Source organism: Cucurbita pepo, chromosome 14 (assembly GCF_057944985.1).
Source record: "Cucurbita pepo subsp. pepo isolate OVF chromosome 14, ASM5794498v1, whole genome shotgun sequence".
NCBI classification, from domain to species: domain Eukaryota; kingdom Viridiplantae; phylum Streptophyta; class Magnoliopsida; order Cucurbitales; family Cucurbitaceae; genus Cucurbita; species Cucurbita pepo.
The window spans coordinates 12,249,439-12,277,115 of NC_141811.1; the positions used below are offsets into that span (position 1 = coordinate 12,249,439).

The window sequence follows — 27,677 nt, forward strand, 5'->3', positions numbered from 1 at the left end:
ATTAAATTACATTAAATTTTCCTCAATTAAGTTTTTTTTTTTTATTTAATTTATACCGTTTAATTTTATTTTTTTTTAATTATATTTCTTACCCTTTAACTTTTTTTTAATTGAGTCCCCCAATTTTGGGGATGATTAAAATTTATTGATGCTAAATTTACATGAAATACTTTGTGAAGAGAGGTTGTATTTACCTAACATTAATCGTCTTCCCGTCTGCAAGGCCGAACCAACAATCCCAACTCTCGAACGTTCTTCCTCGACTTTTGAGATATCTATGATAAAATAGTACTTGAACATCAAAACTATCAGAGATAACATAGAAAGTTTAAGATTTTGGTTTACGAATCAAGGTTTCAGTTTTAAGCCCGTACGCAGTGGAACAAGTTTTTATTTCTTTGAAACTCGTCTCGATACTATTTCCTAGGAGAATATTGAGACATTAGAAAGAGAAAGAATCTTTTTGGAGCTGCCTGAGTGAGCGAAAAGCCTCCGATAACAGGGTGTTGGTTGCTGATCATGCATGTCAAAACCATCGAATTTAAACGTTCATCGCAACAATATAAAAAGATATCGACAGTGAATCAGTTTTTTCGCGTGCATGCTTCAAACGGCCCTATTAGGGTTTCAGTTTCAAGCCAATACGTACAGTGCTACATGCTCTTTTCTTCGAAACTCAAGTCCCGGTATTGTTTCCTAAGGGAATATTGAGACATTGAAAAGAGAAAGCAGCTTTTCAAAGCGGCTCTTCCTCGGCTTTCGAGATCTCGAAGACGAAACAGTACCTGAACAACAAAACTAACGGAGATAACAGTGAAGGCTAAACACTTTTGATATATTATGTAAACACTGAACCTGTGACATGCTATTATTGTACATGGAAAAACAATAAAGGTAAAAATCTGGACTGCAAACTTTAGAAAATATTGTGTATAGGGAACTCTAAATTCCAGTTGAGAAGAAACTAGTTATGCTACATCCCGGATTCCTTGAGCAGGTTTAGGATGTTGTGTTCGGGAGCGCTGATGGATGGTAAGATTGTTCGTGTGGCCCGTGGTCTCGTCTCACCGACTTCTGCTTCTTTCATTACAGGCAAATCTGGCAGTTTTCGTATACTCGATACTCGTTCCTTCCATATTCTTCCATCCTAGTGTTTGAGCAGTTCAAAATCAGATTCTCAAGATATATCATAAAACCTATAACTTTCACTGATAAGTTTGGTAAATCAATAAGGACAGGTTGGTTTAGGTGAAACTGATGATGTTATGCAATAAGTTTGCTCTGGAGAATACAGAAACATCTCTACTGGCTTCTTGTACAGTTCTAAATCTCATCTTTAAAATGGTGAACAGATTTCCTAACATGAATCGACGAATGAATGACTCGACCTGTCAAACACTTGATCTGTGAGATTCCACATTGGTTGGGGAGGAGAACGAAATATTCTTTAGAAGGGTGTGGAAATCTCTCCCTGGAAGACGCGTTTTAAAAACTTTGAGTGGAAGCCCAAAAGGAAAAGCCCAAAAAGGACAATATTTGCTAGCCCAGCTTGAGCTGTTACAAATGGTATCATAGCCAGACATCGGGCGATGTGCTAGCGAGGAGACTGAGCCCCAAAGGGGTGGACACGAGGCGGTGTGCCAACAACGACGCTGGCCCCAAAGGGGATGGAATGGGGGGGTCCCACATCGATTAGAGAAGGGAAGGGGGGTGGATTGTGAGATCCTACGTTGGTTTGGGGAGGAGAACGAAACATTCTTTATAAGGGTGTGGAAACCTCTCCCTAGAAGACGCGTTTTAAAAACCTTGAGGAGAAGTCCAAAACGGAAAGCCCAAAAAAGACAATATTTGCTAGCGGTGGGCCGTGGCTGTTACATGACCTTGACATATATACATCAATATATGCAGATATATAATTAACCAGACAAAACTGACAAAATTGAGTAAGAAGATCGATTCGGGAGCTTACATTCAGAATAGACGGTTCGGGCAACGGGCACTGAATTGGCTTATCGTTGTCGTGAGGCTCGATCGGGTGTTCAACAGGCTTAAACTCGACTGCTACTTCAATTCCATGAGAAACAGCAGCAGGGGTTGCACTAACACCAGTATTCTCAGGGTTTGGAGGCAGTCCTTTCCCATCCTGCATCAGAAAAAACACACTTTATAAGCATCAAAACCACCCAATATATTGAATTAAATGTCTACCAAATCTAAAAAGTAGAGAAAAACATAGGCTCAGATGATAATTTACTGACCTCCATCAAAGTTTCAAAGTAAAACAGGACAAGCAAAGTAGCAAATATGATAAGATTTCAGAAACAGCCATGGAAATCAGAAGCATAAAAGCTAAACATGTCCACTACTATGGAATCAACAAAGTTTATGATTTTATACATACAAAAAAAAAGAGTCCAAAATCAGCAATAGATTCGAGTTTGGGATAATTCTACAAAAAAATGGCCCCAAAGAATCGTATTCTCCACCACAACAAGGAAGGTAAGATTCCAATTTATCAAAAATTAACCAATCCAGCAGCCATGAAGAACCAGGAAATCAAAATTATTTAAACGTTTCGACGAATAAGTTCAGATTCTTCAGAAACAGAACCAACAATCTCAATCGCGAGATACATAAATTCGAAAGCGACGAAGTTATCGCAGTACACAAATTCGAAATAGATGAACAAGTAAGATCAATCTTCATTCGCCATATAGAGATTAAAAAAAGAAAAGAAAAAGTACTTACAAGCGCACTTTGAGCTCGACGATGCCCTGTTCTGCTAGAAGAAAACCTTGAAAAAATGCCCACCATCTGTTCGACAAAATGCCCAAAACAAAAAATACTCGCAAAAACGTAATGAGTATTGAGATCTCGCCGCTCTTTGCCCTATAAACTCTCCTCTCTCTGTCTCTTCACACTTCAAAGAGTCTCTCTACTTCTCTCTCTAAAATAGTCCAAAAGCCACAGACAAACACAAGAGTCCAAGTTTTTTCAAACCCGATAAGGATCGGATCTCGACTGGTCCAGTGGAGAAACAGAAATCGCCTTCTCTCTCTTGAATTGAAGAGAGAGAGAGGAGAAAGAAGAAGAAATTGATCGAATTGGAAAATGAAGAACAATGGAGTTTTTGGATTTGATTCTTTCGTGTGTTTTTGTTGCAAAATCGAACCGATTTGCTTCACGAAATCAATAGTGTAATGATAAAGCCGTGAAGAATGTTAGAGGTCGGTCTGACAGAAGGCATTGAACTCCCTAAGAACTACTTTTTAACGCAAAAAAAGAAAAAAAATAATAATAAATAAATATATATATATATATATATATATAATATAATATTAGTAAAAAATAACAATAATTTCTCTCATTAATATTTAATTGTTAAATTTTTTAGTATTTTTATTTGAAAATTATTGAATTTTGTGTTTCTCCTAAAAAAAAATATTAATAAACTTTCAAATATTTTAATAACATCATTTTATCTGTAAAAAAATAAATAAAAAGACGAAAATAGTTAGTATTTATTAAAAAAAAAACGTTCAATTTCAAAAATAATTTTAAATAAACTTTGAAAAGTTAGTACTTTTAAAATTTTTAATAAAAAAATTAAAAAATACCCTAAAACTTTAAAATATTTTATTATTACGTTATTGATTTTTTTAAATAGTTAAAAAAATACATTTACCATTAGATATTAGATTATGAGTTAATACAACGTTCCAAAAATACCCATAAACTAAAAAAACAGTACCATTACTTTTAACATTAAAAACGATTAAATTTTATTATCATAATATAAGAACAAAAACGATTTATCTACAGATAATTTTTCCTTTTTTTTCACTTTTTCCTGTTTATTAAATGCCCTAATAATTAATGTTTTTCATTTTTAATATTTAATAAAATTTTTGAACATTTAAAAATAATTTTTAAACATTTTTAAAAATTCAATATTATTTTTTAAACAAGATATTTACTATTTTCATAAAAAATTAATTGCAAACTTTGAAAAATAATATTAAAAATAGCCTTGTTAGGTTAATATTTTGTTAATGATGCTGACTAAAAAGCCTATAAATATAATTGTTAAAAATTAAACAAATTAAATAAATTCAATGTCGGAGATTAAATGATTAAAACTATAATTGAACTAAAATCATACGATGTTTGGAAGTGATTTTAAAATAGTTAAAATCACCGAACAACCGAACGTATATAATTATTCAAAATTAATTTTGAATCAAAATAATATTTAAAAGTGTAATATTAGGCAATAAAATGGTTATATAAAAACAACTTTTAATAAATCATTAATAAATAAAATTTAATTTTAAAATCCTAAAAAATTAGAGGATTAAATAAAATATTCAAAAAGTATAAGGGCCAAAAATGAGAAAAAATGGAAATATAGGGGCAAAAATGAGAAAAAATGGAAACAAAGGGCCAAAAATGAGAAAGTGTAAACAAAAGTTTAGGGAACTTTTTTGGAAGAGTGCGAAATTCAAATTCAAAATTTAAAATTTAAAATTAAGTTTGAAATGATAAAAATAATAAAATATAAATTCAAAAAAAGAATTATTGGTTAGAATTTCCAAGTCAGATCCCGCGTAGCGAACAAGCACCGATAATAAAAAGGCGCTACAAAGAAGAAACCTTCACTCAACTCCATCACTGCTACCCACCGTTTTCTCTCATTTCTCTTTTCTCTCAAAACAAATTGCTCGATTTTAGGGTTCTGAAAAATCGCTATGAATCGCCACAATGATCCAAATCCGTTCGATGAAGGAGAGGTCAATCCATTCTCGGTAAGTTTCTCTTTCTTTTGTGGCTAAATCTCAGTTTCTTTTAGATATTTGCATCTCATTGTTTTTTTTTTTTTTTTTTTTTTTTCGAATTTTTGTTGCTTGTTTCGTGCGATTTTCATTCGGCGAGTGTCGCGATCGGGTTCTGTTCCTATTTTTGAGTCTCGAGGGGGCTAGAGTGAGGTTGTTGGATTGATCTGAATCTTAGGGAAATCTTGCTAAATTTGGTGGAATACGGTTAGTCTATGGCTGCTGAGAAATTTCGTGGGAGAATGAATTCAAGGGCGGTGTGGAACATTTGAAGTGTTGAAAATCACGACCTCGACCTCCGTAATGGTGTGATATCAATATAATGGAGATGCATTCCTTACTTATAAACTTAAGATCCTCCGTAATGGTGTGATATCAATGGATGATATCAATGGAGATGCATTCCTTACTTATAAACTTAGGATCGACCCTCTCCATAATGGTATGATGTCAATGGAGATGCATTCCTTACTTATAAACTCAATATCGACCCTCTCCATAATGGTATGATATCAATGGAGATGCATTCCTTACTTATAAACTCAAGATCGACCCTCTCCATAATGGTATGATATCAGTGGAGATGCATTCCTTACTTATAAACTCAAGATCGACCCTCTCCATAATGGTATGATATCAATGGAGATGCATTCCTTACTTATAAACTCAAGATCGACCCTCTCCATAATGGTATGATATCAATGGAGATGCATTCCTTACTTATAAACTCAAGATCGACCCTCTCCATAATGGTATGATGTCAATGGAGATGCATTCCTTACTTATAAACTCAGGATTGACCCTCTCCAAAATGGTATGATATCAATGGAAATGGAGATGTATTCCTTACTTATAAACCCAGGATTAACCTCTTAATTAGCCGATGTGGGACTCCTCTTCCAACAATCCTCCCCTCGAACTTGAACAAAGTACACCATAGAGCCTCCCTTGAGGTCTATGGAGCCCTCGAACAGCCTCCTCTTAATTGAGGCTCGACTCCTTCTCTGGAGCTCTTAAACAAAGTACACCTTCTGTTCGACACTTGAGTCACTTTTGACTACACTTTTGAGGGTCTCAACTTCTTTGTTCGACATTTGAGGATTCTATTGACATGGCTAAGTTAAGGGCATGACTCTGATACCATGTTAGAAGTTGGTGAAATCAAAACTCTCCACAATGGTATGATATTGTCCACTTTGAGCATAAGCTCTCATGACTTTGTTTTTTACTTCCCCAAAAGGCCTCGTACCAATGGAGATGTATTTCTTACTTATAAACCCACTATCAACCCCTTAATTAGCTGCCGACGTGGACTCCTATTCCAACAATCCTCAACCGTTTAAGGATGGAGTAGAAATCAATGTTTAAAGGTTGAGCAATACTAAAAGTAGACTAACGAAAGTAGTCGTTGTTTTGGAGTCCTAAGGAAGATGATTTCACCAATTCGGATTGAGAATGAGTGTCGTTACAATCTGTGTGGAATTGTTATTTGAATATGCATAAATGAAATCAACCGTTGGTTGATTATTGACAATTCCACGGGCGTTCTTTTGATATCTGAAACTAAAATCAAGCAAATCAAGCAAATCAAGCTTGTTCTATGGAGGATTAGAATGGTAATAACATCACTCATTGTTGCTAATTTTGACATTTGCAGAAAGACAATGCTGCTCCTGGATCAAAGTTTCGGATCCCACAAATGATAACGGACACTCTGGGATTTGGGCAGAAGCAGGATGCTACAGTGGATATACCACTGGATACGATGAATGTAACGAATATCATGTCCTTTCTTTTTCTTGCTTACATTTTCTTTACCTGGAAGAATCAAGTAACGCTTCATTTAGTTCGTGTAGAATCTGAGGAAGAACGAGAGAGACATTGCCGCTTGGGAAGCAGAACTTAATAGGAAAGAAAAGGTATTCTTCGATATCCATGATTTTGAACTTGACAATATATGAATATATCTGCAGAGGTTACCTAACTGTTCTTATGCCTCATTTTTACCAGGAAATCAAAAAGAGGGAAGAAGCTGTTTCTAAAGGTGGTTGACATCAAATGTTGTTTGATTTTGTTTTTATGAAGCTATCGACAATCTTTAACTTTTTCAGTGTTGCACAGCTGGTGTCCCTACTGATGATAGAAACTGGCCTCCATTTTTCCCCATTATTCATCATGATATAGCTAATGAAATTCCTGTACATGCTCAGAAGTTGCAGTACTTGGCTTTCGCTAGCTGGCTAGGTATGCAAAGTTAATTGTCTCAATTCTTTTTTGTTATTTTATAAACTTTATATCAAATAATATTTGAGTTTAAAAATTTTGGAGTATAAACTGTGAGATCCCACATCGGTTGGAGAGGGGAACGAAACATTCTTTATAAGAGTGTGGCAACCTCTCTCTAGTAGACATGTTTTAAAAACCTTTAGGGGAAGCCCAGAAGGGAAAGCCCAAAGAGGACAATATCTACTAGCGGTAGGCTTGGGCTGTTACAAACACATCGATTGGAGAGGGGAACGAGTGCCAGCAAGGACATTGGGCTCTGAAGGGGGGCGGGGGGTTGAATTGTGAGATCCCACATCGGTTGGAGAGGGGGAACGAAGCATTCTTTACAAGAGTGTGAACACCTCTCCCTAGTAGACGCATTTTAAAACTTTGAGGGGAAGCTCGGAAGGGAAAGTCCAAAGAGGATAATATCTGCTAGCGGTGGTCTTGAGCGGTTACATAAACATTCTTGAAAGTGTTACTTTTCTATGTGTATATGATGTTCTTCACCTCACTTAAGTTCTTCTTGCCAACTTAGCGTCTTATCCTTGACATTATCTTTTCAAACCATATGAACGTAGTTATTTTTAACTCTACATTTTATCCCTTGCTGTTTTTGCAGGCATAGGGTTGTGCTTGGTCTTCAATGTTATTGCTATAACTGTCTGCTGGATAAGAGGCGGGGGTAATTACTTCACTATCAGTTTTCTATTTTTTGTGCAATGGGTCACTTTAAGCTGCAACAAATGGATTTTTTTTTTTTACTGTTGTCACAACTTGCAGGAGTCACAATCTTTTTACTTGCTGTAATATATGCCATACTTGGAATTCCTCTTTCATATGTGCTATGGTATAGGCCTCTATACCGTGCTATGAGGTGAGGTCGAATAATCTCTATATTTCATTCAAACGGGTTAAGAAGCTCTCCTTTATTGGGTTTCTTCCCTCTACCTCGTACTCGCCTTCCCTCTCTTTTCCTCGTCTCTCGTTTAATCTCTATTGTTGCTTTTGCTCATTATTGTACTCTGTAGACATTATGCTGACTGCTGATACTATTTTGCATTTCTCATTTTATCAACTTGCAGGACAGATAGTGCCTTGAATTTTGGTTGGTTCTTCATGTTCTACGGGGTCAAATACTAAATTCTCTCATGATTTTTTCTTTCCATAATACATATATTTTTTAATCCCTTAGTACTCAATTAATTGAGTTTCTACCACCTTACAGATACATATCTTATTCTGCGTTTTTGCTGCCATTGCGCCCCCAGTTGTGTTTCATGGGCAGTCATTGACGTAAGTTTATGGCTATCATTTCATTTTAAGCTTTTAATATGCTTCAACTTCAAAATGTTCATGAAATGAGTTTTCACTCTTCTGCCTAACATATGAAAGTTTCTTCTTTAAGCTTTTTTTTTTCCTTCCATACTGCTTGCCTTGTGCTAAATACATCCTTCAAACATTTTCAGGGGCATCTTAGCAGCAATTGACGTCTTCTCTCAACATGTCTTGGTTGGGGTAAGTTTCGAATAGATAAGAATATACGACCACAAATCTCGTAAACCATCTATTTACTTATTTATATAGAGAAATGGAGGATCTGATCAATTTTCACCATGATAGAATGGTGAACATACAAATTGGACCATCTTTATTGCGTCATTATGCATCTTTTTAGGTGGTGTATCATGTTTAAAAATTGAATTTAAACTATCTTACTCTGTGGCTAGTCATTATTTAGGCATAAGCACATGCAGTTTCACTATAGGTTCCTTGCAATATCAATAGTGTGGGTTTGTACGTATGTTGAGATTATTGGGTATTGCTGGAACAATGGTTTTAAATGGAGAGAGAAATTGATGAATGTATGCTTCTGGTTCTTCTAGGACAGCCACAAATACAATTTTAGTAACTTTTCTTCAGAATTAAATGATTGAGTGACATGATTGTTTTGAACTGCTGTAACAATAGAACCATTGTTTGAACATTGAATAAAACATAACTGTAATTGAAGATCAGATTCATATTATTTGTTAGCGTTTGTGCTCTTCCAAGTTTGACTATTTTTGTTCTTTTTTTATCAGGTATTCTACCTCATTGGATTTGCCTTTTTTTGCTTGGAATCACTTCTTAGTTTGTGGGTTCTTCAGGTAAGACATTTTCGTTCGAAAATTAATCTTATAAACACGATTTTATTTTAGAATCGTAATTTATTTTTTCCTTCTGCATTCTTTCCTCCTCTCAATAAATAAAATGCACAGAATATATTCATTTATAAGCTTTGTATTTTTTTTTTTGGACAGAAAATCTATTTGTATTTTAGGGGAAACAAGTGATGAAGTGAGAGAGCTTAGCTTATTATTAAGCAACTGGCGATGTTGCAGCGGTGGTTAAATCTTCTGGGAGTATGGTCACTGTAATTTTAGGACGTTGGTAGTTTTTTTTTTTTTTTTTTTTTTTTTTTTTTCTTTTTGTTCTTTTTTATTGAGCTCAGAGGAAGATGTGGATTTTCTAAACTTGATTATATAAATATATGATTTTGCGGGAAATTGCTTTTTTCTTAAGATTATTTATTGTATCTCTCCATAGTCTTTTAATTATTCAAATATATAGTTTCTAATCTTATGAATAATTAGAGTTTCTATTTAATTATTCAAATATATTTTCTAATCTTATGGATATATTCAAATATATAGTTTCTATTATCACAGTTCTTCCACCATTTTTCTCCCTCTCAATAATCAATATGAGCACCTAACCCTTTAATTTATGTGAATGTCAACATAAATTTCATCAAAATTTTATTTCATGTTTATAATATGAACAAAAAATTCTTCGTACTTTCTATAGAAAAAGATAGATCGAGTCTATCTCATGCATTACTCTATTTACCGTTTTTTTTAAGTTCTACCAGTCAAGCTCCCTTCTGCCTTTGCACTCGAGGGCCAATTTCCGTCTGGCTCGAGGAAACCTTTGCACGCCTCCGTTACCTTTTGGGAGGCCTATGCCCCATAGAAATTGTCTACTTGAGACTGTTCCTTGGCCCGTAGGTCCTGACATAAGGTTAAAATTCTAGCCCTTCCAAAGTAGTATCTCACTAATGGCTCGGGCCCCCGGAAGGACATTGAGAAACTGTACAATTCAAAGAGCCAAATATTGGATAAATTGAATTTCAGAGTTTTCACCTCTTCTCCATTCTACACCTCTCACTCCTCATCCATAACCATCCAATCCGCCACTGCCACGTGGGGTCCAAAATATCAAAAACTGAATGAAATCCACCACAAAGTTCCTCTCATCACTGTTTCTCATCACCTCATCAAGAACTCCATCTTCAATCAGAAATCCAACATTTCAAATTCTCATAGGAAAAACAACTAGGAAATTACAGTTTTACCCCTCTTCCAACCCATAATTAACAAGGAAAATCAGGGGTAATTGAAGAAACTTCTCAGTAAGTTAACATACTTTTCAAACTATTCTCTGTTTTCTTGATCCTCTAATATTTGAGCTCTAAATATTTCCTCTGCAAGGGAAAAAGGAAAGGAAAGGAGAAGGCCAAACCTATTCTATGCTTCACAACACCAATCTAGAGTAACCAAAGATCCAAGTTCAGACAATGGCAACAGTCTCTACAGCCAAGCCCCTAAACTACACAAATTCAGTCTTCTCTTCATCAAGAACAAGCTTAGGACGTCACCAAGAACAGGTAATTTTCTTCACAACAGGCAAACAAGCCAGCAAGAGAGGCAAAGCCAGCACAACCCCATGGCTGATAACCTGCTCAGCAGGCGACCAACAGACAGTTGTGATCGGTCTAGCAGCAGATTCAGGGTGTGGGAAGAGCACTTTCATGAGGAGGCTAACCAGTGTGTTTGGAGGTGCAGCAAAGCCACCAAGAGGTGGAAATCCAGACTCCAATACACTCATAAGTGACACTACAACTGTGATATGTTTGGATGATTACCATTCGTTGGATAGAACTGGAAGAAAAGAGAAGGGAGTTACTGCACTTGACCCAAGAGCCAATGATTTTGATCTCATGTATGAACAAGTTAAGGCTCTCAAAGATGGAATTGCTGTTGAGAAGCCTATTTATAATCATGTCACAGGTCTTCTAGATCCACCTGAGCTTATTAAGCCCCCTAAGATCCTTGTCATTGAAGGCCTACACCCAATGTAAGTTATTTACGGAATCCAATCATAAATATTCCTTTTTCGGTCGTCTATGAGCTGCTGCTTAATCAATTAGTTATGAAATACAGATAACTCTAGGTGTGTTCTCAATATCTATGTGTGATATGTTGAGACATAAACTATTAAAATATCATCACTAGGCCAATAAGGTCATGCCCAATAATCGTATGAGCCAATTGTCTATGCATTTTAGGAAAATGATTTAGGTATTTTCGGAATAGATAGTCATATATTTTCAGAATAAATTGTCTAGCCTTTGCTATAAATACCCCTCCACCCTACCAATGTTTTCATCCGAAAAGAAATACAGAACAAAGTGTAGTAGTATTCTACAAAGTGTCGTATAATCTTTTATCGATTGATCTTAATAAAGAGTACGAGTGTTTCCCACATAAATATCCCTTCACCCTACCAATTTTTGCATCCCAAAAGAAATACAGAGCAAAGTGCAGTAATATTCTACAAAGTGTCTTGTAATCTCTTCTCGATTGGTCTTAACAAAGAATACGAGTGTTTTCCACAAAGAGTTGTGTTCAACCAAAACTTCTCCGATCTGTTTTTCCTTTATTTCTTGAGAAAAGGGGTGAAATGAATTGAATAGATATATTCATTTTTACAACTTCCTTGTTCTTCGTCCTGCATTCAGTTCTTATGAAGGGATCAATTGAAGTGAAGAATTTTCAACTCTTTGCATTTCCATATGTTTTTTCTTGTTTTCTATATAACTCTGATCATCCAAATCTAGCTTTCCGCCTACTTATGAAGGGATTATTTGAAACGAAGAGTGTTTTCCCCCTTTGAATCTTCGTATGTTTCCTTATTCTCTGTTATCTGCTCAATCAAACCATTCCATTTTAAAATTTTATGAAATTTCATGCATTGGAGCTATGTTTATGCAGGTATGATTCACGAGTTAGGGATCTGTTAGATTTCAGCATTTACTTGGATATCAGCAACGAGGTCAAATTCGCTTGGAAGATTCAGGTATACATTGATCAAATACAATATGAATTAGCAGGCAGAGCATTCTAAATCTCAACATCTCCAATTAGAAATTGAAATCAAAACGATTGCAGAGAGACATGGCAGAGAGAGGTCACAGCCTCGAGAGTATCAAAGCAAGCATCGAAGCGCGAAAGCCAGATTTCGACGCGTATATCGGTAATAATTAAGCTTCAGAAATTCAAAATCCGCCATAGCTAACAAGATTCAAGAAAGAAATTAGGAAAAACTTACTTGAATCTGAGTGCGATTCTTCGATTTTAGATCCGCAGAAGCAATTCGCCGATGCGGTGATCGAAGTGCTGCCGACGCGATTGATTCCAGATGACTACGAAGGGAAAATTCTTAGGGTTAGGTTGATAATGAGAGAAGGAATCGAGCATTTCAATCCAGTTTACCTGTTCGATGAAGGCTCTACGATCTCGTGGATTCCTTGTGGGAGAAAGCTTACATGTTCTTATCCTGGAATCAGACTATCCTGTGGCCCTGAAACTTACTTCGGTCATGAGGTACTCTTCCTAACTCATGCATTTCATGCAAGAAAACTTGGGATTTTTTGCTCTCTTTTTTCAGGGGTAAATTAGTAATTTCACGTTTAAATTTTGGACAAAACTTTAAAAATAAATTAATTTTTTAGGTTGGTATCTCTCCACCTTAAAAAAAAATATCTAATAAATTATTAAAATTTCAAATTTATGGTTTTTTTTAAAAATTTATGGTTAGGGTTGTGTTAGTCCTAAAAATTAATTTTATGTCTAATTAATTAATTTTTAAAATTTTTAATTATCAAAAATTTATTAAAGACAAAATTTAAAATTTAAAAGCTTATTTTAGACTTAAGAAATATATATATATATTTATTTATTTATTTATTTATTTATTTATTTATTAATTAAGTAACAATTTAGTCTCTATTATTTTATGCCAAATACTTTGAATATCATATTTTAAAATTTGTATCGATTTAATTAATTGTAGAATATTTTATTAAAATTTAATGAGATGTCTTCGATAATTTAGTCGACGAAATAGCTTAGAGTGTTTTAAAGAAAAAAAAAAATGATTAAAGTCAAATGTGTTTATAAATTATGAAAAAAAATAATAATAATAATTTGTTGCATTAAAATTGATATACTTAATGAGAATTTTTAAAGTAGGGATTAAATTATTATAATTTTTAAAATACAAGGACTAAATTGTTATATAATAAAGTTTAAAACTCGAAGAATTACAAGCTTTTTCATTAGTCACCCTTCTAAATTTATGGAATTTTACAATTTAGTCCTTAACGAAGATTTTGATCTATCGTTTATAATATTGATTTGGATGGAAACCCGACACAAACTGACTCGTGCACCCGTACGATATCGTAAATTCACTGATAACGATCGGTTTGGATGGTAATTTTCAGGTAACTGTATTGGAGATGGATGGGCAATTTGATAAATTGGATGAGCTTATATATGTAGAGAGCCATCTAAGCAACATTTCCACCAAATTTTATGGTGAAATTACACAACAAATATTGGAGCACTCTGATTTTCCAGGAAGCAATAATGGAACAGGCCTTTTTCAGACCATCATTGGCTTGAAAATTAGAGACCTTTATCACCAAATTATAGCCTCCAAACAACTATCTCAAACTCAATCAGCTAAGGCTTAAAAGTCGACCCGGTTTGTGTGAGTCGAGAAATTTGAATTTTTTAGTTCAACAATGATCGAGTGGAGGATTGAACCGTATCGACTTTTGGAATGGTAGTTAGTAATTTATCCACTGACCTACGCTCGAATTGGTTTGGTTTTGGTCATGGTTAAAAATAAGTTTTTTTTTTTCCTACTTATTTAGAAAGATCTTCCCTCTTATGAACGAGTTGCTTCTTGTATGGGAGATTTTTGTTTCTCAACTTTAATCTCGGTTAATTCTTCTTCCTCTACCGACTTGAAAATTGGATGCAAGTAAGCATCTGATAAGAATGCTTTTACGTCAAGGTCAGGTTCCGTGCTCCGCTCTAGTGTATCTTTGGCCATTGCTTCCTAAATGAGCAAAAGAAAACAATAGAATATGTAACTTTAGGGAAAATCGTGAAAGTTCACTCAAAGTTTCATGTTTGCTATAGTCACACCGAGAAATAACATTAACCTTTTATATCCATAAACTTGATGCGATTATGCTAGTGGTTTGCAAAATGCACAAATAACATGCTAAAAAGGTCGGGAAATTGTTACTCTTAAAACATAGGGGCCAAAATGATATCTTGAAAGTTCATCAACGATTTCGTTAATATACTAACGATTTTTTAAAGAGCTTAAAATTTTCAAAATAATTTAAAATTTTTAAGGGTATTTTTGAAACCCATTTGAATTTCAAAACAAAATATTAACAATACCTTCAAACGTATGAAATCGTTCTAGACTTGAAGAGCTTAGAATTTACCTCGAGAGGGTATTTACGAAAGGCGGGTTCGAACCGGTTCTTGCAGTACTTGTGGAAGAACAATGTCAATATCGGTAAGGCGACGAGCAAGGGAGTAGAATTGGCAGCCTTTTTTGTACTGAGCAAACCCAATAAAAGTAACTGAGATATCAACAAGCTTGCTATGATGCGGCCATGGACATGGGGCCAAAAGGCACCAACACTCTCATATTGCTGATTATATACATTGATGATCTGCACAGATAAACCAGCATTTACAATGCATGATTCAGCAAGACAAAAGACGACGGGACTGAGAAAAATCGAGTACGTCAACCGTGTTACTTCATGATCACAATAATAAGAGAAAATATGTACTAAAGTGTGCCTATAGATGTCCATGGGGCAGGGGCCAGGCAAGGGGTAGATAGAGAATACAATCCTAGTTCCCGGTAGGGATGTATATGGTCCGGGTTGGGTTGGGTTGAGGGAATTTTTTGGACCAACCCAAAAGTTCGGGTTGGATTGATAACCCAACTCAAAAGTTCAGGTTACTTCAGGATCACACAATAAGAGAAAATATGTATTAAAGTGTGCCTAGAGATGTCTACGGGGCAGGGACAGCAGGGGTAGACGAAGAATACAATACTAGTTCCTAGTTGGGGAGTACATGTTCCGGGTTGAATTGAGTTGAGGGTATTTTTTGGACCAACCCAAAAGTTCGGGTTACTTCATGACACAACAATAAGAGAAAATATGTGTTAAAGTGTGCCTAGAGATGTCTACGGGGCAAGGGCAGGGGTAGACGAAGAATACAATATTAGTTCCTGATTGGGGCATACATGGTCCGGGTTGGATTGCGTTGAGAGTATTTTTTGGACCAACCCAACCCAAAGTCCAGGTTACTTCAGGGTCACAACAATAAGAGAAAATATATAGTGAAGTGTGCCTAGAGATGTTCACGGGGCAGGGACCGGAAAGGGCGTAGACGGAGAATACAATCCTAGTTCTCGACCCAATTTATCTAATAGGAAGGAATCTCTCCTCACCTCTCTTCCTTCTCCGTTTAAACCAAGATTTCTCACTCTGTTCGGGGCGGATACTCACAGGTCCTTGTATGGTAAATGAACATCTCTAAGTGTGCTCGAGTGCTTTTGAGTACAATGAAAATACTGAATAGTCAAATAATCCGAGTGCTAGATAACGAACCTGATGTCGGTAAACCAAGTATGCAAACGCGAAGAAGACGAGTATAAACGGGAGAAGAATCGGAGTGACGACGGCGTAGACGATTCCAAGTAGAAAGTACAATTGTAAGCTTGGTAAAGTTTCAGGAAAATGCACACCTTTTGGGTTCATTGCCTTTTCTCTATCTCTATCAGTTTTCACCAAAAAAAGATTCTTGAGATGAAAGATGACCAACGGTTTCAATCGAAGAATCTCGCTCGCCATTCCAGCCCATCCATCGACCATTATGTACGTAATGAAGAACGTCGCCTTCATCGGTATGGAAACTCCGATCGTCCGAGGAATTCTGCAAAAAAGTGCATAAGAAGGCTTAATATAATGGTGAAATGCATATCATTGAATGTAGGGGGTGAGGCATTACTGTGTAGGAGATTGGTGAATGAAGGCATCCAGTTGCTCAAAAGCTGTGCCAGTCACAATACTTCCCAAGAACACATTTACTAGCATGAAGTAATAGTACTTAGCTGCTGCCCTTCTTTCCAGCATAGAAACAGCTACATGACCCTCAATTTTGGACATGATCATCAGAACTTTTGGCAGTATAAATAGAAAGATTTTGAGAGTCAAACCAGGAAGGAAGCCCTGTAGAAACGATTTTACGAGCTTCCTGCGTAACACAAGAAAGTAGTCAAATGGATCAAAACCCGAGCAGTAGAGATGTCTATTTGCCCTGCAGGAACCTGCACCGAATAGTGCAGGAAATCCCAGAAAAAAGGAGAATGAGGGACGGAGTGGGGAAAGATTTCTTCCCGTTAGATATACGGGGCCAAGGACGGGGATTGTATTCTCCATCCCCGTCACTGTCAAATTCCTAGCATACGAAGATAAAAATGTATATCGTGGATGGGGAAGGCTTCCCTATATATATATTACAAGTGTCCATTAACCCCGAGTAGTGCGGGAATCCCCGTTCAAAATGAGAATGGGGAGAGATTTTTTCCCGTTTGAACGGGAATAGGGGAGGGAGTAGGAAAAGATTTCTTCCCGTTATATGTATGGGGCCAGGGACGGGGCCCAATTCCCATTCCTGTCCCACCATATCTCCAATTTTTTACATATGAAGATAAAAGATATATATCAAGGGTGGGGAAGGCTTCCCTATCTCCGCCCTGCCTTATGGACATCTCTATGGAGCACACATTCAGAGGAAACAATGTGCAATTTCCAGGGACGGAATTCTTCTCGTTAGATATATGGGGTCAGGGACGGAGATTGTATTCTTCATCCCCGTCTCTACCCAATTCCTAGCATATGAAGATAAAAATATATATCGAGGATGGGGAAGGCTTCCCTATATATATATTTTGCAGGTGTCCATTAACCTTGCAAGGACTCACCCCGAGTAGTGCGGGAATCCTCGTTCTAAAAGGAGAATAAGGAGAGATTTTTTCCCGTTTGAACGAGGAATGGGGGAAGGAGTAGGAAGAGATTTCTTCCCGTTAGACATTCGGGGCCAGGGATGGAGATCCCCGTCTCTGCCCAATTCCCAGCCCTGTCCACTATATCTCCAAGATAAAGATAGATATCGGGAATGGGGAAGGCTTCCCTATCTCCGCCCTGCCTTATGGACATCTCTATGGAGCACTAGTACAGAGATAACACTGTGCATTTCCCAGCGACGGAATTCTTCCTGTTAGAAAGGAAGAGATTTATTCCCATTAGATCTACGGGGCTAGGGACGGGGATTGTATTCCCCATCCCGTCTCTGTCCAATTCCCCATCCCTGTCTCCGCCCTGCCTTATGGACATCTATATAAAGCACAAAATACAGAGAAAACAACATGCAAGATATCAGCATCATAATGACTCACAGTTCTATGACGGGTCTTAGGAAAGGAGCAACTCGTTCGAGACCTTCCAAATTGGCAAGTGATTGTACGAACGCAATCGGTATCATATAGAAGAACACGAGAGCGAAAACCGACAACGATATGAGTAATTTTCTGATGCTTACAGAAACAAATGGTATAGCCAAGTTCTGCCAATAAACATCAAGAGGCTCAGGAGCCCAATTAGTGAGCCATAACGTGGGATTCTTACTCTGCTGAGTCTGTGCACAAACAGCAGCACCCCATCGAGACTTAAACGAAACAAAAGAAACAGGCAATATTGCTTTCGGATCTTTGACAATTTTCTGCCTCTCCAATGCCATCTAACACATGGGGTTCACACCAATTTAGAATGCTTTATAATGAACAAAGATTTAAGGACTATATGGAGAACTAGCTTACTCGGGCGTCGAGATCCTTCATTTGTCGTTTGTAATACTCGATCGAGTCGACTCTTTTACCGCAAAGTCCGAACCATCCGGTCTGAAAGAAAGAGATCAATAGTTCAAATCTCTAGCCATGAAAACGAACCGATTGGTTTGATGGCTGGGAAGTTGGGTACCTTTCGAGTCGGTCTCTTATCGGGGTGCCGTTCGAACTTCAAGAGATTGTAGTCCAACCAGTTCTGGAGCCTTGCTCTCTTTTTTGCAAGCTTAGCAAGCTTGTTGGCATTATATACAGCCTAAAAACAAGAAATGAGTTACAAAAGTAAATAGCAGCCAAAGAAAAGGTGGTCATGAATCATGGTATTATGGAAATGAGTTACCTGATGAGAAAGATAGTGTTGGGGATGATTTTTATGGAAGTATTGATCAACTGTATCCGAGTTCGAGCGACCGGATGAATGTGGTACGTTTCTAACCAACACCTGCAATATATACAGGAGAGATGTCAGTTCGGGGGAGAGAGTTGGGAGAAATTTCTCCTTGTTAGTTAAATGGGGCTGGAGACGGGGGATGGATTCCCCATCCCGTCTCCGCCAACTGCAATATATATTATATTTTGAAATAGGATAAGGAGACGGGGAAGGAGACATGGAAGGTTCCGCTCCACTTTACCCTGTGGACATCTCTATGCGAGTAAGTGAAATAAAATTTCAATTTTCGTAGTCGGTAACAATGAACAGACGGAACGAAATCGAAGAATTCAATCCAAAATTTTCTGATATTGAAAAATGGTTATCAAAAGAAGTACTAGGAAGTAATAAGATTGTTGACTCACAGTAAATTGATCGGCACATCTGCGTTGCGACGCCAAGAAATTCAATCTCATTCGTGCTATATTGTCATATTCTTTGTAAAGCATGAAACAAATCCATAGGGTAAACAAATACTCCAATCCTATATGAGCAAAAAACCTGAAACAAGAATGTAATAATTTGGCATAAACACACATATTTCACCATTTTCGAACACCCAAGCCCCCAATTGATGTGGGATCTTACAATCTACTCCTATTAAGGGCCAGCGTCCTTGTTGGTACATTGCCCGGTGTCTGTTTCTCCAACCGATGTGAATCTCACAATCCACTCACATTAGGGATCAGGGTCCTCGTTGGCACACCGCCCGGTGTCTGTTTCTCCAACCGATGTGAATCTCACAATCCACTCACATTAGGGATCAGCGTTTTCGGTGGCACACCGCCCGGTGTCTATTTCTTCAATCGATGTGGGATCTCACAATCAACTCCCACTAGGGACGAGTGTCCCACTGGCACACAATTCGGTGTCTTATTCTCCAACCGATGTGGGATTTCACAATACACCCACTGGGGGCCAACGTCCTCGCTGGCACACTGCCCAGTGTCTATTTCTCCAACCGATGTGGGATCTCATTAATCCACCCCTACTAGGGGCCCAATGTTCCCACTGGCACACCGCCCGGTGTCTGTTTCTCCATGTGAGATCTCACTATTCACCCCCACTAGGGGCAATGATACCATTTGTAACAGCCTAAGCTCATCACTAGCCGATGTTGTTCTTTCTTAGCTTTCCCTTTTGCGTTTTTCCTCAAGGATCTAAAACGTAGACGGTTTCCACACCCTTATAAGGAATGTATGGCTTCCATCTCCAACCGACGTGGGATATCGTTCATGTATTTGTGCTTTAAGATGAGGAGATAAGCTGACCTTATGGAATGAGGACGAACATTGGATATTGAAAGCTTATCAATGTTGCTTACAACCAATTCTTTCCTTAGGAAGGAGAGTGTCCCACTAGACACATTGACTGGGATGAGAACAAGTAGCGCAACAATCGCTATTGGGAAGAATATCTTCAACCTGTCAATACGCATAGTCAGAAATAACTACCTAATAAATTGTTTATAAAACCAACAAAATTCTCCTTTTTGTTAATTTAGAATAATTTTTAATAGATAATTTTCATTTTCTAATATAATTTCTATTAAAAATATAAAATTATTTTAATAAATTTAATAATATTTCATAATAAAAAAAAATATTTTCTAAAAATTTAAATTTCATTTTTTCAATATTTTAATATTTTTTTCTTATTAATTTGGAAGAATTTTTTATAGATAATTTTCATTTTTTAATATAATTTATATTAAAAATATATAACATTTTAATAAATTCAATAATATTTCATAACCAATAATTTTTTTTTTTGTTAATTTAGAAAAAAAAATTTAATAGATAATTTTCATTTTCTAATATAATTTCTATTAAAAATATAAAACATTTTAATAAATTCAATAATATTTCATAATAAAAAATATATCCCTATTATAAAATTTTTAAAAATTCAATTTTTTTTTTTTTAATTCTTCATACGTATTTACTAAATTAAATGAAACAACAAAAATATATATATATATATATATATACTATTTTATACTATAAAATAGTGGCGGGTAAAGGTAATTGGGCGGGAATAAATTCCTTTGGGATGGGTCCCACCGTGCTCCGGCCCAGCCAATTGAAAAGAAGAAAAAACAATATCTTAAAAAGAAAATAAATAAATAAAAATAACCGTGGTTCTGTTACACAGAGCACAACTATGATATTGTCCATTTTGAGCATAAACTCAATGGCTTTGGGTTTCCCCAAAAGGCCTCACACGAATGGAGAGTGTATTCTTAGATTATAAACCCTCGAACAAAGTACGTCTCCACTTGAGCCTTAGTCATTTTTTACTACCTTCGAGGAGGCTTGACTCCTTTTTATTTTTGGAGTCTTTTGTTCGACATTTGAGGATTTGCCATCTATTGACATGGTAAGTTTATGGCATGACTCTGATACCACGTTAGATGAACACGACTCTCCACGATGGTATGATATTGTCCACTTTGACCATAAGCTCTCGTTGCTTTGCTTTGAGTTTTCCTAAAAGGTCTTACACAAATGGAGAGTGTATTCTTAGATTTAAACCGATGACCATTTCCTAAATTAACGGGACACTTTCATCCTAACATTCTAACATTGAAACTCTGTTTCTCTTTACAAATCTGTAAAAAAGAATTCAAGAATCCTTTTACAAAGATGATGAACACCACAAATAAATTCAAAATAAAAAACACAAAGTGAAAAAAGAGCAAAATCCATTAAAAACAAACATAAAAACGGCCAAAATCCCCAAACAGAACAGATTCAGACAGCAAAAAGTGCTCAAAATCAAATCAAAATCAAAATGAACTCAACAAGAACAATGGGAGAGAAGATGAACAAACCCGAGAGTATAAATCCTGAGAAAAATAGCAGAATCAAATCCAGCATGGCTAATGATCTCATCTTCGCTCATCTTCAAAGCCGCCGGCATCCATTTCAAGAATGTGAAGTAAGTCCAAATGTTGAGATTAACATATTTCCGCACAGAACTTCCGGAGGCGCGAGGACTATTTCGTCCGCCATTGATGTACCATTTCGGAAAATAAACTCTGTCGTTGATCGGTTGAATCCGCAGAATCGCAAAAGCAAGAAGGAACACAACCGCAGTGATGATATTGATTAAGGCGGAAACTCCAATATCCGCGAGAGTCGCCATTGTAGGGCACAGAGATTTCTAGAGAGAGAGAAAAAGGGAGAGGGAAATGAAAGGATTTATCAGGAGGTTGAAGAAGAAAGGAATATGAAGGAATTTCTGAATGTGATTGATTATCAATGGAAGGATTTAACCGCTTGAGAGCATATTTTTGCTTGTGGGAATTGGTTTCTGACTTCCGCAATCCGCCATTTCTACTGCAACTGTGACAGAGCTTAGAGAGAGAGACACACATATTCTACTTTTTAAAAAGAATTAATAAAAAAAACTTTAAATAATTTCTTTTAACTTACAGTTTTTAAAAATTAAAAAATTATCTTCTTCTTTTAAATATTTTATTAATTCCAAATTTTTAAACACTTCCTACCTTTAAATTTATAATAAAAAGTTTAAAAAATATTTTAAACTTTTTTAAAAAAATTAAAATTTTAGTATAAAGAGTTTGTATCCGGAGTATAAATGTTTACCGATCATGGTGACTTCCGCCTAGTTCTGATACCAGTTGTTAGGATCGCACAACAACGCACAGTTAATCTAGATGAACACAAATAACAGGATAGAGAAAATGCAAGGAGAATATTTAACTAAGGGTTTTTTTATTGATGACCACAGATATGTACTCTCTATATTCTTTGTATTCTCTCTGTACATATCTGTAGTCATCAATACAAAACGTTTAGCCAAATATTCTCCTTGCATTTTCTCTGTCCTGTTCTTTGTGTTCATCTAGATCAAGTGTGTACGTTGTTGTGCGATCCTAACACTGTGATTTGTAAATGTTTGATATTTGAATTTTATTATCTTTTAGTGATTAATGTAACATATATATTATAAATAAATAAGATTTTTTTAAAATAATTATAAAAAGAACCATCCCCAAACAGAGAATTGGTTAGGTTGGGTTGGGTTGGGTTGTGATTCTATTCGGATTGATTGGATTCGTCTATTCAAGTTGTTCAGGTTCGGGTCTTCAATCTAACCAACCTGAAATTTCAGATCAAACGGTATTCCAGTTCATCTCCATTTTAGTAGGAAAGAGAAGGCAGTTGTACTTCGTCATTCCTCGATTCTCGGCACCATCGGGTTTCTTCCCAAACATCATCGTTATCTCAGCTCTCGCCATTTCAACCCGTATCTAATATAGCCCACAGTTCGCCCCGAACCCTACCCAACTTTCCAGACCATCCAATCTCCGTCATTCCACTTTAGCTCACCCCCAACCACCTCGAAAGACCAACTCTCATTCAAGGAAGCAGACTTAAGTAATATTATAATATTTATAAAATAAAGAAAATAAAATATTAAATCAATTTCTCTACTTTTTATTTATTTTTACTTTTTTCCCATTTATTTCTTTATTTCTTATCTTAAAAAATAACACTACTAGTGCGGGAGATGTTATTGTTGTCATGTTGTTACTTGGAGAATGATGCTATAAGAAATGAATTATATATATATATTCTATATATATATATATATATTAAAGGTGGTTTGTTAAGTGGTGGCAACGTGAGATCACCATTAATTAATCAAAGCATGCACTATAGATTTATGCTTTCAAACCATAGTAATAAGTTAGGGCCACTTTTTTTTTTTTTTTTTTTTTTTTTTTTTTTTTTTTTTTTTAAGAAAAAAAAAGTTAAATATTCGAATCTAATAGGTCCTTAAACTTTTAATTCAATAGTTACGTAACTTTACAAATATCTAATCGATTCTTAAACTTCCAGTTTCTTACCAATATATTCCTCGCGCATTCAAACATTTTAAAATCAATGATCAGTTGGATTGGGTTGGGTTCGGGCTGATTCATGAGCTCTCTTAAAATTAGATTATGTTGAACCAAACCGAGATAAAGCGGAAGTTATCTATTAAGGTTAGGACTAGGCAAATGGAGGTCTATGAACTTAAATAAATTAGTTCAGTAAGGCCTACTCTCTTGAACCAAACCGAGATAAAGCTGAAGTTATCTATTAATGTCAGGACTAGGCAAATGGAGGTCTATGAGCTTAAATAAATTAGTTCAGTAAGGCCTACTCTCTTGAACCAAACCGAGATAAAGCGGAAGTTATCTATTAAGGTCAGGACTAGGCAAATGGAGGTCTATGAGCTTAAATAAATTAGTTCAGTAAGGCCTACTCTCTTGAACCAAACCGAGATAAAGCGGAAGTTATCTATTAAGGTCAGGACTAGGCAAATGGAGGTCTATGAGCTAAAATAAATTAGTTCAGTAAGGCCTACTCTCTTGAGTCTATAGGAGTAAAGACAGACGCTCTAGCTAACAACTGAACTCAGAGCCCTTGTTACTATTATATTACACACAACTGTAAAGAAGCCTAGATGCTGTCGAAGTAAAGGATCCCCCGACCTAAAAAGAGGCTTTCAGTTGGACCAGGTGAGTAGGGATGCAGCTCCATGACCGCTCGTCATTCTAGTAAGTCACCTGCAAATTTTAATTAAATATTTTAAAATAAATAATATATATTTTACAAACTACCATTTTACTTTAATTAAAAATAAAATTTAAATAAACGACTCAAACAACTCGAACAAACCCACCACTCGAACAAACCCACCGAAAAAATTTACGACCCGAAGGAAGAGACTTTTCAATATCTCAATATTTCCCCCACAAACAAGGACTTATGAATATGCAAATAAGCACTTTTCAATACTAAGAACAACAATATGTTACAAGAAACTGCCCAAACTAACTCAACAATAAACTCTTAACGAACTCATAAAACAGTATATACTTTCAACAATTTTGTATTATCCCAAAAGAACTTTCCCCAACCCCATTTACAATGTTCTTAACTCAAATCCCCTAATCGAAACCGCCAAATTCAAGTATGAAACTGCCAAATTCTATTCTATAACCAGAAATTCATGCACTCACCGGCGAATCTCCAACAAACTTCACGATTCACTCTCTCAGTTAACATGAAAGAACTCGAAGAAGAAGCCCCCAAATCCAAGAAGAAGAACTGAAGTTCATCTTCACCGATGTCGATTTCAATCCTTGAATCCTGCAAGAAGAGGAAGAGAAGGCCTAAGCTGTTTGGATTCCAAACGTTCGGCGACCCCGGATCGCCGATCAGCCCTGCCGGGCCGTTTCGTGAGAATATAAGAATCTTTCTTCAACAATGTGCAGAGATTGAAGAGTATAGAATTCAAGATATGCCCATATGGTGCACTCTCCTCGTTCATGAAAACAGAAGCTTCGTTGTTCCACTTTACACCATTGAAGAGGATGTGAAGCTCTCCCCAAAGCCCTACTGCGATCAATGCAGATGTTCTGGTTTGAATTCTTTATCCGCAGTGAGTTTCTGTTTCCTCCATGGATTCGATTCATGGCTCATCTAATTCTGTATTGAATTTTGTCTGTTGCAGGGTGGAGTAATCATTTTGTATCGAAAAGAAAATATCATATCATCATACCTTTGGATGATCGGTGGAATAAACGTTTAGATGATGGATTTGATCTTGATGATCAGACTCATCTTCTCCATGGCTTGATTCACTGCAATGGCTTCGGGCATTTGCTTTGCATCAATGGCATCGAAGGAGGCTCCAAGTTTCTTTGTGGCAGAGAAGTTATGGATCTTTGGGACAGAATCTGCACAAATCTAAGAACAAGGTGTAAAGAATTAATGTTACAAAAGCGTTAGTAAACTGATGGCAAAAGAAATCTTGTCTAACTATCTGTTTGATTCCTAGGAAAATTACAGTTGAGGATTTGTCCAAGAAAAGATCAATGGATCTTCGTCTACTTCATGGCGTGGCCTATGGACATCCATGGTTTGGGCGATGGGGATACAGATTCTGCCGAGGAAGCTTCGGTGTTAAAGAACACCATTACAGTAGAGCTTTGGAAATCCTCAGTTCATTGGAACTGGACAAGATAATGCATGATGTTGATGACACAGATCGAGGAACAGAGATGAAGCAAATCATTCGACATTATAGAAATCTCAGCGAAACACAATTGATTACATTGAAAGATCTACTGAAATTCATGTTGACAGTAAAATACGTTACCACGATTCAGAAGAAATCGATCCAACCAATCGTGAAATCTCCTCCTCCTTCCAGACAATCTCTGCAGCGAATCAAGCAGCCTTCTCTGGTGAAGGAGAAGCAAATACGGTACAGGAAATTCGCCACCGCAATCTCGAATATGGATAGCCGATGGCCGGCGAGACGGTTAGAATACGCGGCGGAAGTGATTGTGAAAGCGCTGGAAGAAAAGAAATCAGACAAATCCAGCCATGGCGGAAATGGAATGACTCGACAAGAAGTTCGAGATGCTGCTCGCCTTCACATTGGCGACACAGGATTGCTCGATTATGTTCTAAAATCACTGAACAATGTGATTGTAGGGAACCAGATGGTTCGCCGCGCAGTAAACCCTAAAACGCGGATTTTGGAATACACGATTCACGAACTCAGAAATGGCGTTCAATTAACGGAAGAGCAAGAATCAACACAAAATTCAGAACCGATTTCAACTCCTGGAAATGATATTTACAGCGACGTTCTATGTCTATACAGAATCATTTTCCTCGATTATCCAGAATCAGAAATGGTAGAACTAGCAACACAAGGAGTTCTCGATAGCAAACATTTTGCCAAAGAATGGCCTCTACGAGACGAAGAAGGCCATCTACTAACCTTCATTATCAGATTGACGCCGAGGCTGGCTTTTACACAGTCGGAATCGGAGTTGAAGAGCGATTTCATGCCGTCAGGCGAGGTAGTGGTTCTTCCATTACACGCAACGATCGGAGAAGTGAAAGAAGCAGCAGAAAAAGCCCTAAGAGACACATATTACGTTACGGAACAGTTTGAGGTTATGGATATCGACAATTTGGAGACCTCCGAAGACAGAGAGGTGATTTTCGGAGCGGCGGAATCGGGAGCGGAGTTGTTTGTGAAAGGAATGGGGATGGATTTTGAGACGCCATTGAAGTACCAAGGAGGAGTTGATACTTGGAAAGTCCGGTGCGAGTGCGGCGCCGGCGACGACGACGGCGAGAGGATGGTGGCCTGTGACATCTGCGAGATCTGGCAGCACACTCGCTGCTGTGGAATTGACGACGCCGATAACGTCCCGCCGCTGTTCGTCTGCGTCGCCTGCTGCGATTCGCTTGGCCAGTTGAGGATCTGAAAAGGAACAATCGCCGCCGGAGTTTCGATTCTCCGTCGAGATTTTGTAGTTTTAGAAAAGATTTGAATGAACATGCAAATATCAGCATATTCAATTTTGGAAAATGAAAAAAAAAAAAATAAATAAAAAATAAAAAATACCAATCCTTTACCTGGTAGAAAATTACAACTAACCCCCTTTTGTTTAGGGAATAATAGTAATCAAGCTTTTTTTTTTTTTTTTTTCTTTTTTTGAGATAAAATACCAATCAAGCTTTTGATTAAGAGAGTGTGAATGAATATCTTTACCATATTTGTCTACTTCGGATTTAATTTTGAAATTTGTATTAATTTGAGTTTTTTTTTTTTTTTTTTTTTTTAACGATATTTGTATTTCTAACAATTTTTTTGAATAAATGAATCCAATGTTTTTTTGTTTTTTTTAATTTTTTATTTCAAATAAGATAAAGTTATTATTTTATTATTAAAAAAACTAAATTTAGGGCTGATTATTATTATTATTATTATTATTATTTCCATCATTGTCTTTATTAATGCATCATAAGTTTATTTATTTTTAAATAATAATAACAAGAATTTAAATTTTTTAAAAATGTTGGACTGCTAATAAATATTAGTTTTCTTCTATTTTATTATAATTATAGAAATATCGGACTTATTGTGAGATCATATATTGTTTGAAGACAGAAACTAAGCATTATTGTAACATCATACATTGGTTGAAG

The 27,677-nt window shown here is 36.4% G+C and overlaps 5 protein-coding genes and 1 long non-coding RNA gene across 8 annotated transcripts; 3 read left to right on the forward strand and 3 right to left on the reverse strand.

The window, feature by feature from the left end:
* Positions 1-814: 814 nt before the first annotated feature.
* On the reverse strand, positions 815-3,238 carry LOC111809886 (uncharacterized). Its single transcript, XM_023696357.2, has 3 exons — positions 2,749-3,238; positions 1,970-2,143; positions 815-1,147 (listed from the first exon to the last, which is right to left on the reverse strand). The coding sequence occupies exons 1-3, from the start codon at positions 2,812-2,814 to the stop codon at positions 974-976; spliced, it is 414 nt and encodes a 137-aa protein (XP_023552125.1). The 5' UTR covers positions 2,815-3,238; the 3' UTR covers positions 815-973.
* Positions 3,239-4,646: 1,408 nt separating this feature from the next.
* LOC111809885 (secretory carrier-associated membrane protein 4) lies at positions 4,647-9,646 on the forward strand. The gene is made up of 12 exons (XM_023696356.2): positions 4,647-4,805; positions 6,490-6,603; positions 6,689-6,751; positions 6,843-6,876; positions 6,954-7,076; positions 7,720-7,782; positions 7,881-7,974; positions 8,183-8,228; positions 8,326-8,393; positions 8,567-8,615; positions 9,182-9,247; positions 9,401-9,646. The coding sequence occupies exons 1-12, from the start codon at positions 4,749-4,751 to the stop codon at positions 9,431-9,433; spliced, it is 810 nt and encodes a 269-aa protein (XP_023552124.2). The 5' UTR covers positions 4,647-4,748; the 3' UTR covers positions 9,434-9,646.
* A 753-nt stretch (positions 9,647-10,399) lies between these two features.
* On the forward strand, positions 10,400-14,230 carry LOC111809883 (phosphoribulokinase, chloroplastic). Of its 2 annotated transcripts, XM_023696354.2 has the most exons (6): positions 10,400-10,551; positions 10,631-11,276; positions 12,194-12,278; positions 12,371-12,455; positions 12,561-12,805; positions 13,708-14,230. In XM_023696354.2, exons 2-6 carry the CDS (start codon positions 10,717-10,719, stop codon positions 13,957-13,959), a joined length of 1,227 nt encoding a protein of 408 aa, XP_023552122.2. In that variant the 5' UTR covers positions 10,400-10,551; positions 10,631-10,716; the 3' UTR covers positions 13,960-14,230. The 2 variants fall into 2 exon arrangements, with proteins under 2 accessions (XP_023552122.2, XP_086973327.1); XM_087117201.1 differs by lacking the exon at positions 10,400-10,551 and having other exon boundaries at positions 10,564-11,276.
* Positions 14,082-21,999, reverse strand: LOC111809882 (hyperosmolality-gated Ca2+ permeable channel 1.8). Its single transcript, XM_023696353.2, has 11 exons — positions 21,476-21,999; positions 19,914-20,066; positions 19,008-19,143; positions 18,553-18,654; positions 18,349-18,468; positions 18,189-18,269; positions 17,769-18,109; positions 16,319-16,564; positions 15,919-16,243; positions 14,731-14,964; positions 14,082-14,330 (listed from the first exon to the last, which is right to left on the reverse strand). The coding sequence occupies exons 1-11, from the start codon at positions 21,787-21,789 to the stop codon at positions 14,157-14,159; spliced, it is 2,226 nt and encodes a 741-aa protein (XP_023552121.2). The 5' UTR covers positions 21,790-21,999; the 3' UTR covers positions 14,082-14,156.
* A 1,974-nt stretch (positions 22,000-23,973) lies between these two features.
* On the reverse strand, positions 23,974-26,599 carry LOC111810606 (uncharacterized). Of its 2 annotated transcripts, none has more exons than XR_015411621.1 (4): positions 26,458-26,599; positions 25,825-26,023; positions 24,683-25,402; positions 23,974-24,226 (listed from the first exon to the last, which is right to left on the reverse strand). It is a non-coding gene; the product is annotated as an uncharacterized LOC111810606 (long non-coding RNA). The 2 variants fall into 2 exon arrangements; XR_015411620.1 differs by having other exon boundaries at positions 24,683-25,412.
* Positions 24,790-26,959, forward strand: MMD1 (RING/FYVE/PHD zinc finger superfamily protein). The gene is made up of 3 exons (XM_023697334.2): positions 24,790-25,084; positions 25,177-25,423; positions 25,504-26,959. The coding sequence occupies exons 1-3, from the start codon at positions 24,790-24,792 to the stop codon at positions 26,951-26,953; spliced, it is 1,992 nt and encodes a 663-aa protein (XP_023553102.1). The 3' UTR covers positions 26,954-26,959.
* Positions 26,960-27,677: the final 718 nt, after the last annotated feature.

Bases quoted from the DNA above. Each gene is read 5' to 3' on its own strand.
- MMD1 (XM_023697334.2), top strand. From the start codon at position 24,790: ATGTCGATTTCAATCCTTGAATCCTGCAAGAAGAGGAAGAGAAGGCCT. The intron at 25,085-25,176 runs GTTTGAATTCTT...TGTCTGTTGCAG, and splicing joins CGATCAATGCAGATGTTCTG to GGTGGAGTAATCATTTTGTA. The intron at 25,424-25,503 runs GTGTAAAGAATT...TTTGATTCCTAG, and splicing joins TGCACAAATCTAAGAACAAG to GAAAATTACAGTTGAGGATT.
- LOC111809886 (XM_023696357.2), bottom strand. From the start codon at position 2,814: ATGGTGGGCATTTTTTCAAGGTTTTCTTCTAGCAGAACAGGGCATCGT. The intron at 2,144-2,748 runs GTAAGTACTTTT...TTTCTGATGCAG, and splicing joins GTCGAGCTCAAAGTGCGCTT to GATGGGAAAGGACTGCCTCC. The intron at 1,148-1,969 runs GTAAGCTCCCGA...CTCAAACACTAG, and splicing joins CCGAACCGTCTATTCTGAAT to GATGGAAGAATATGGAAGGA.
- LOC111809882 (XM_023696353.2), bottom strand. From the start codon at position 21,789: ATGGCGACTCTCGCGGATATTGGAGTTTCCGCCTTAATCAATATCATC. The intron at 19,144-19,913 runs GTCAGCTTATCT...TTCTTGTTTCAG, and splicing joins GTTCGTCCTCATTCCATAAG to GTTTTTTGCTCATATAGGAT. The intron at 14,331-14,730 runs GTAAATTCTAAG...TTGCTCATTTAG, and splicing joins TTCGTAAATACCCTCTCGAG to GAAGCAATGGCCAAAGATAC.
- LOC111809885 (XM_023696356.2), top strand. From the start codon at position 4,749: ATGAATCGCCACAATGATCCAAATCCGTTCGATGAAGGAGAGGTCAAT. The intron at 6,604-6,688 runs GTAACGAATATC...TAGTTCGTGTAG, and splicing joins TACCACTGGATACGATGAAT to AATCTGAGGAAGAACGAGAG. The intron at 9,248-9,400 runs GTAAGACATTTT...TTTTTTGGACAG, and splicing joins TTAGTTTGTGGGTTCTTCAG to AAAATCTATTTGTATTTTAG.
- LOC111809883 (XM_023696354.2), top strand. From the start codon at position 10,717: ATGGCAACAGTCTCTACAGCCAAGCCCCTAAACTACACAAATTCAGTC. The intron at 12,279-12,370 runs GTATACATTGAT...AAACGATTGCAG, and splicing joins AATTCGCTTGGAAGATTCAG to AGAGACATGGCAGAGAGAGG. The intron at 12,456-12,560 runs GTAATAATTAAG...CTTCGATTTTAG, and splicing joins AGATTTCGACGCGTATATCG to ATCCGCAGAAGCAATTCGCC.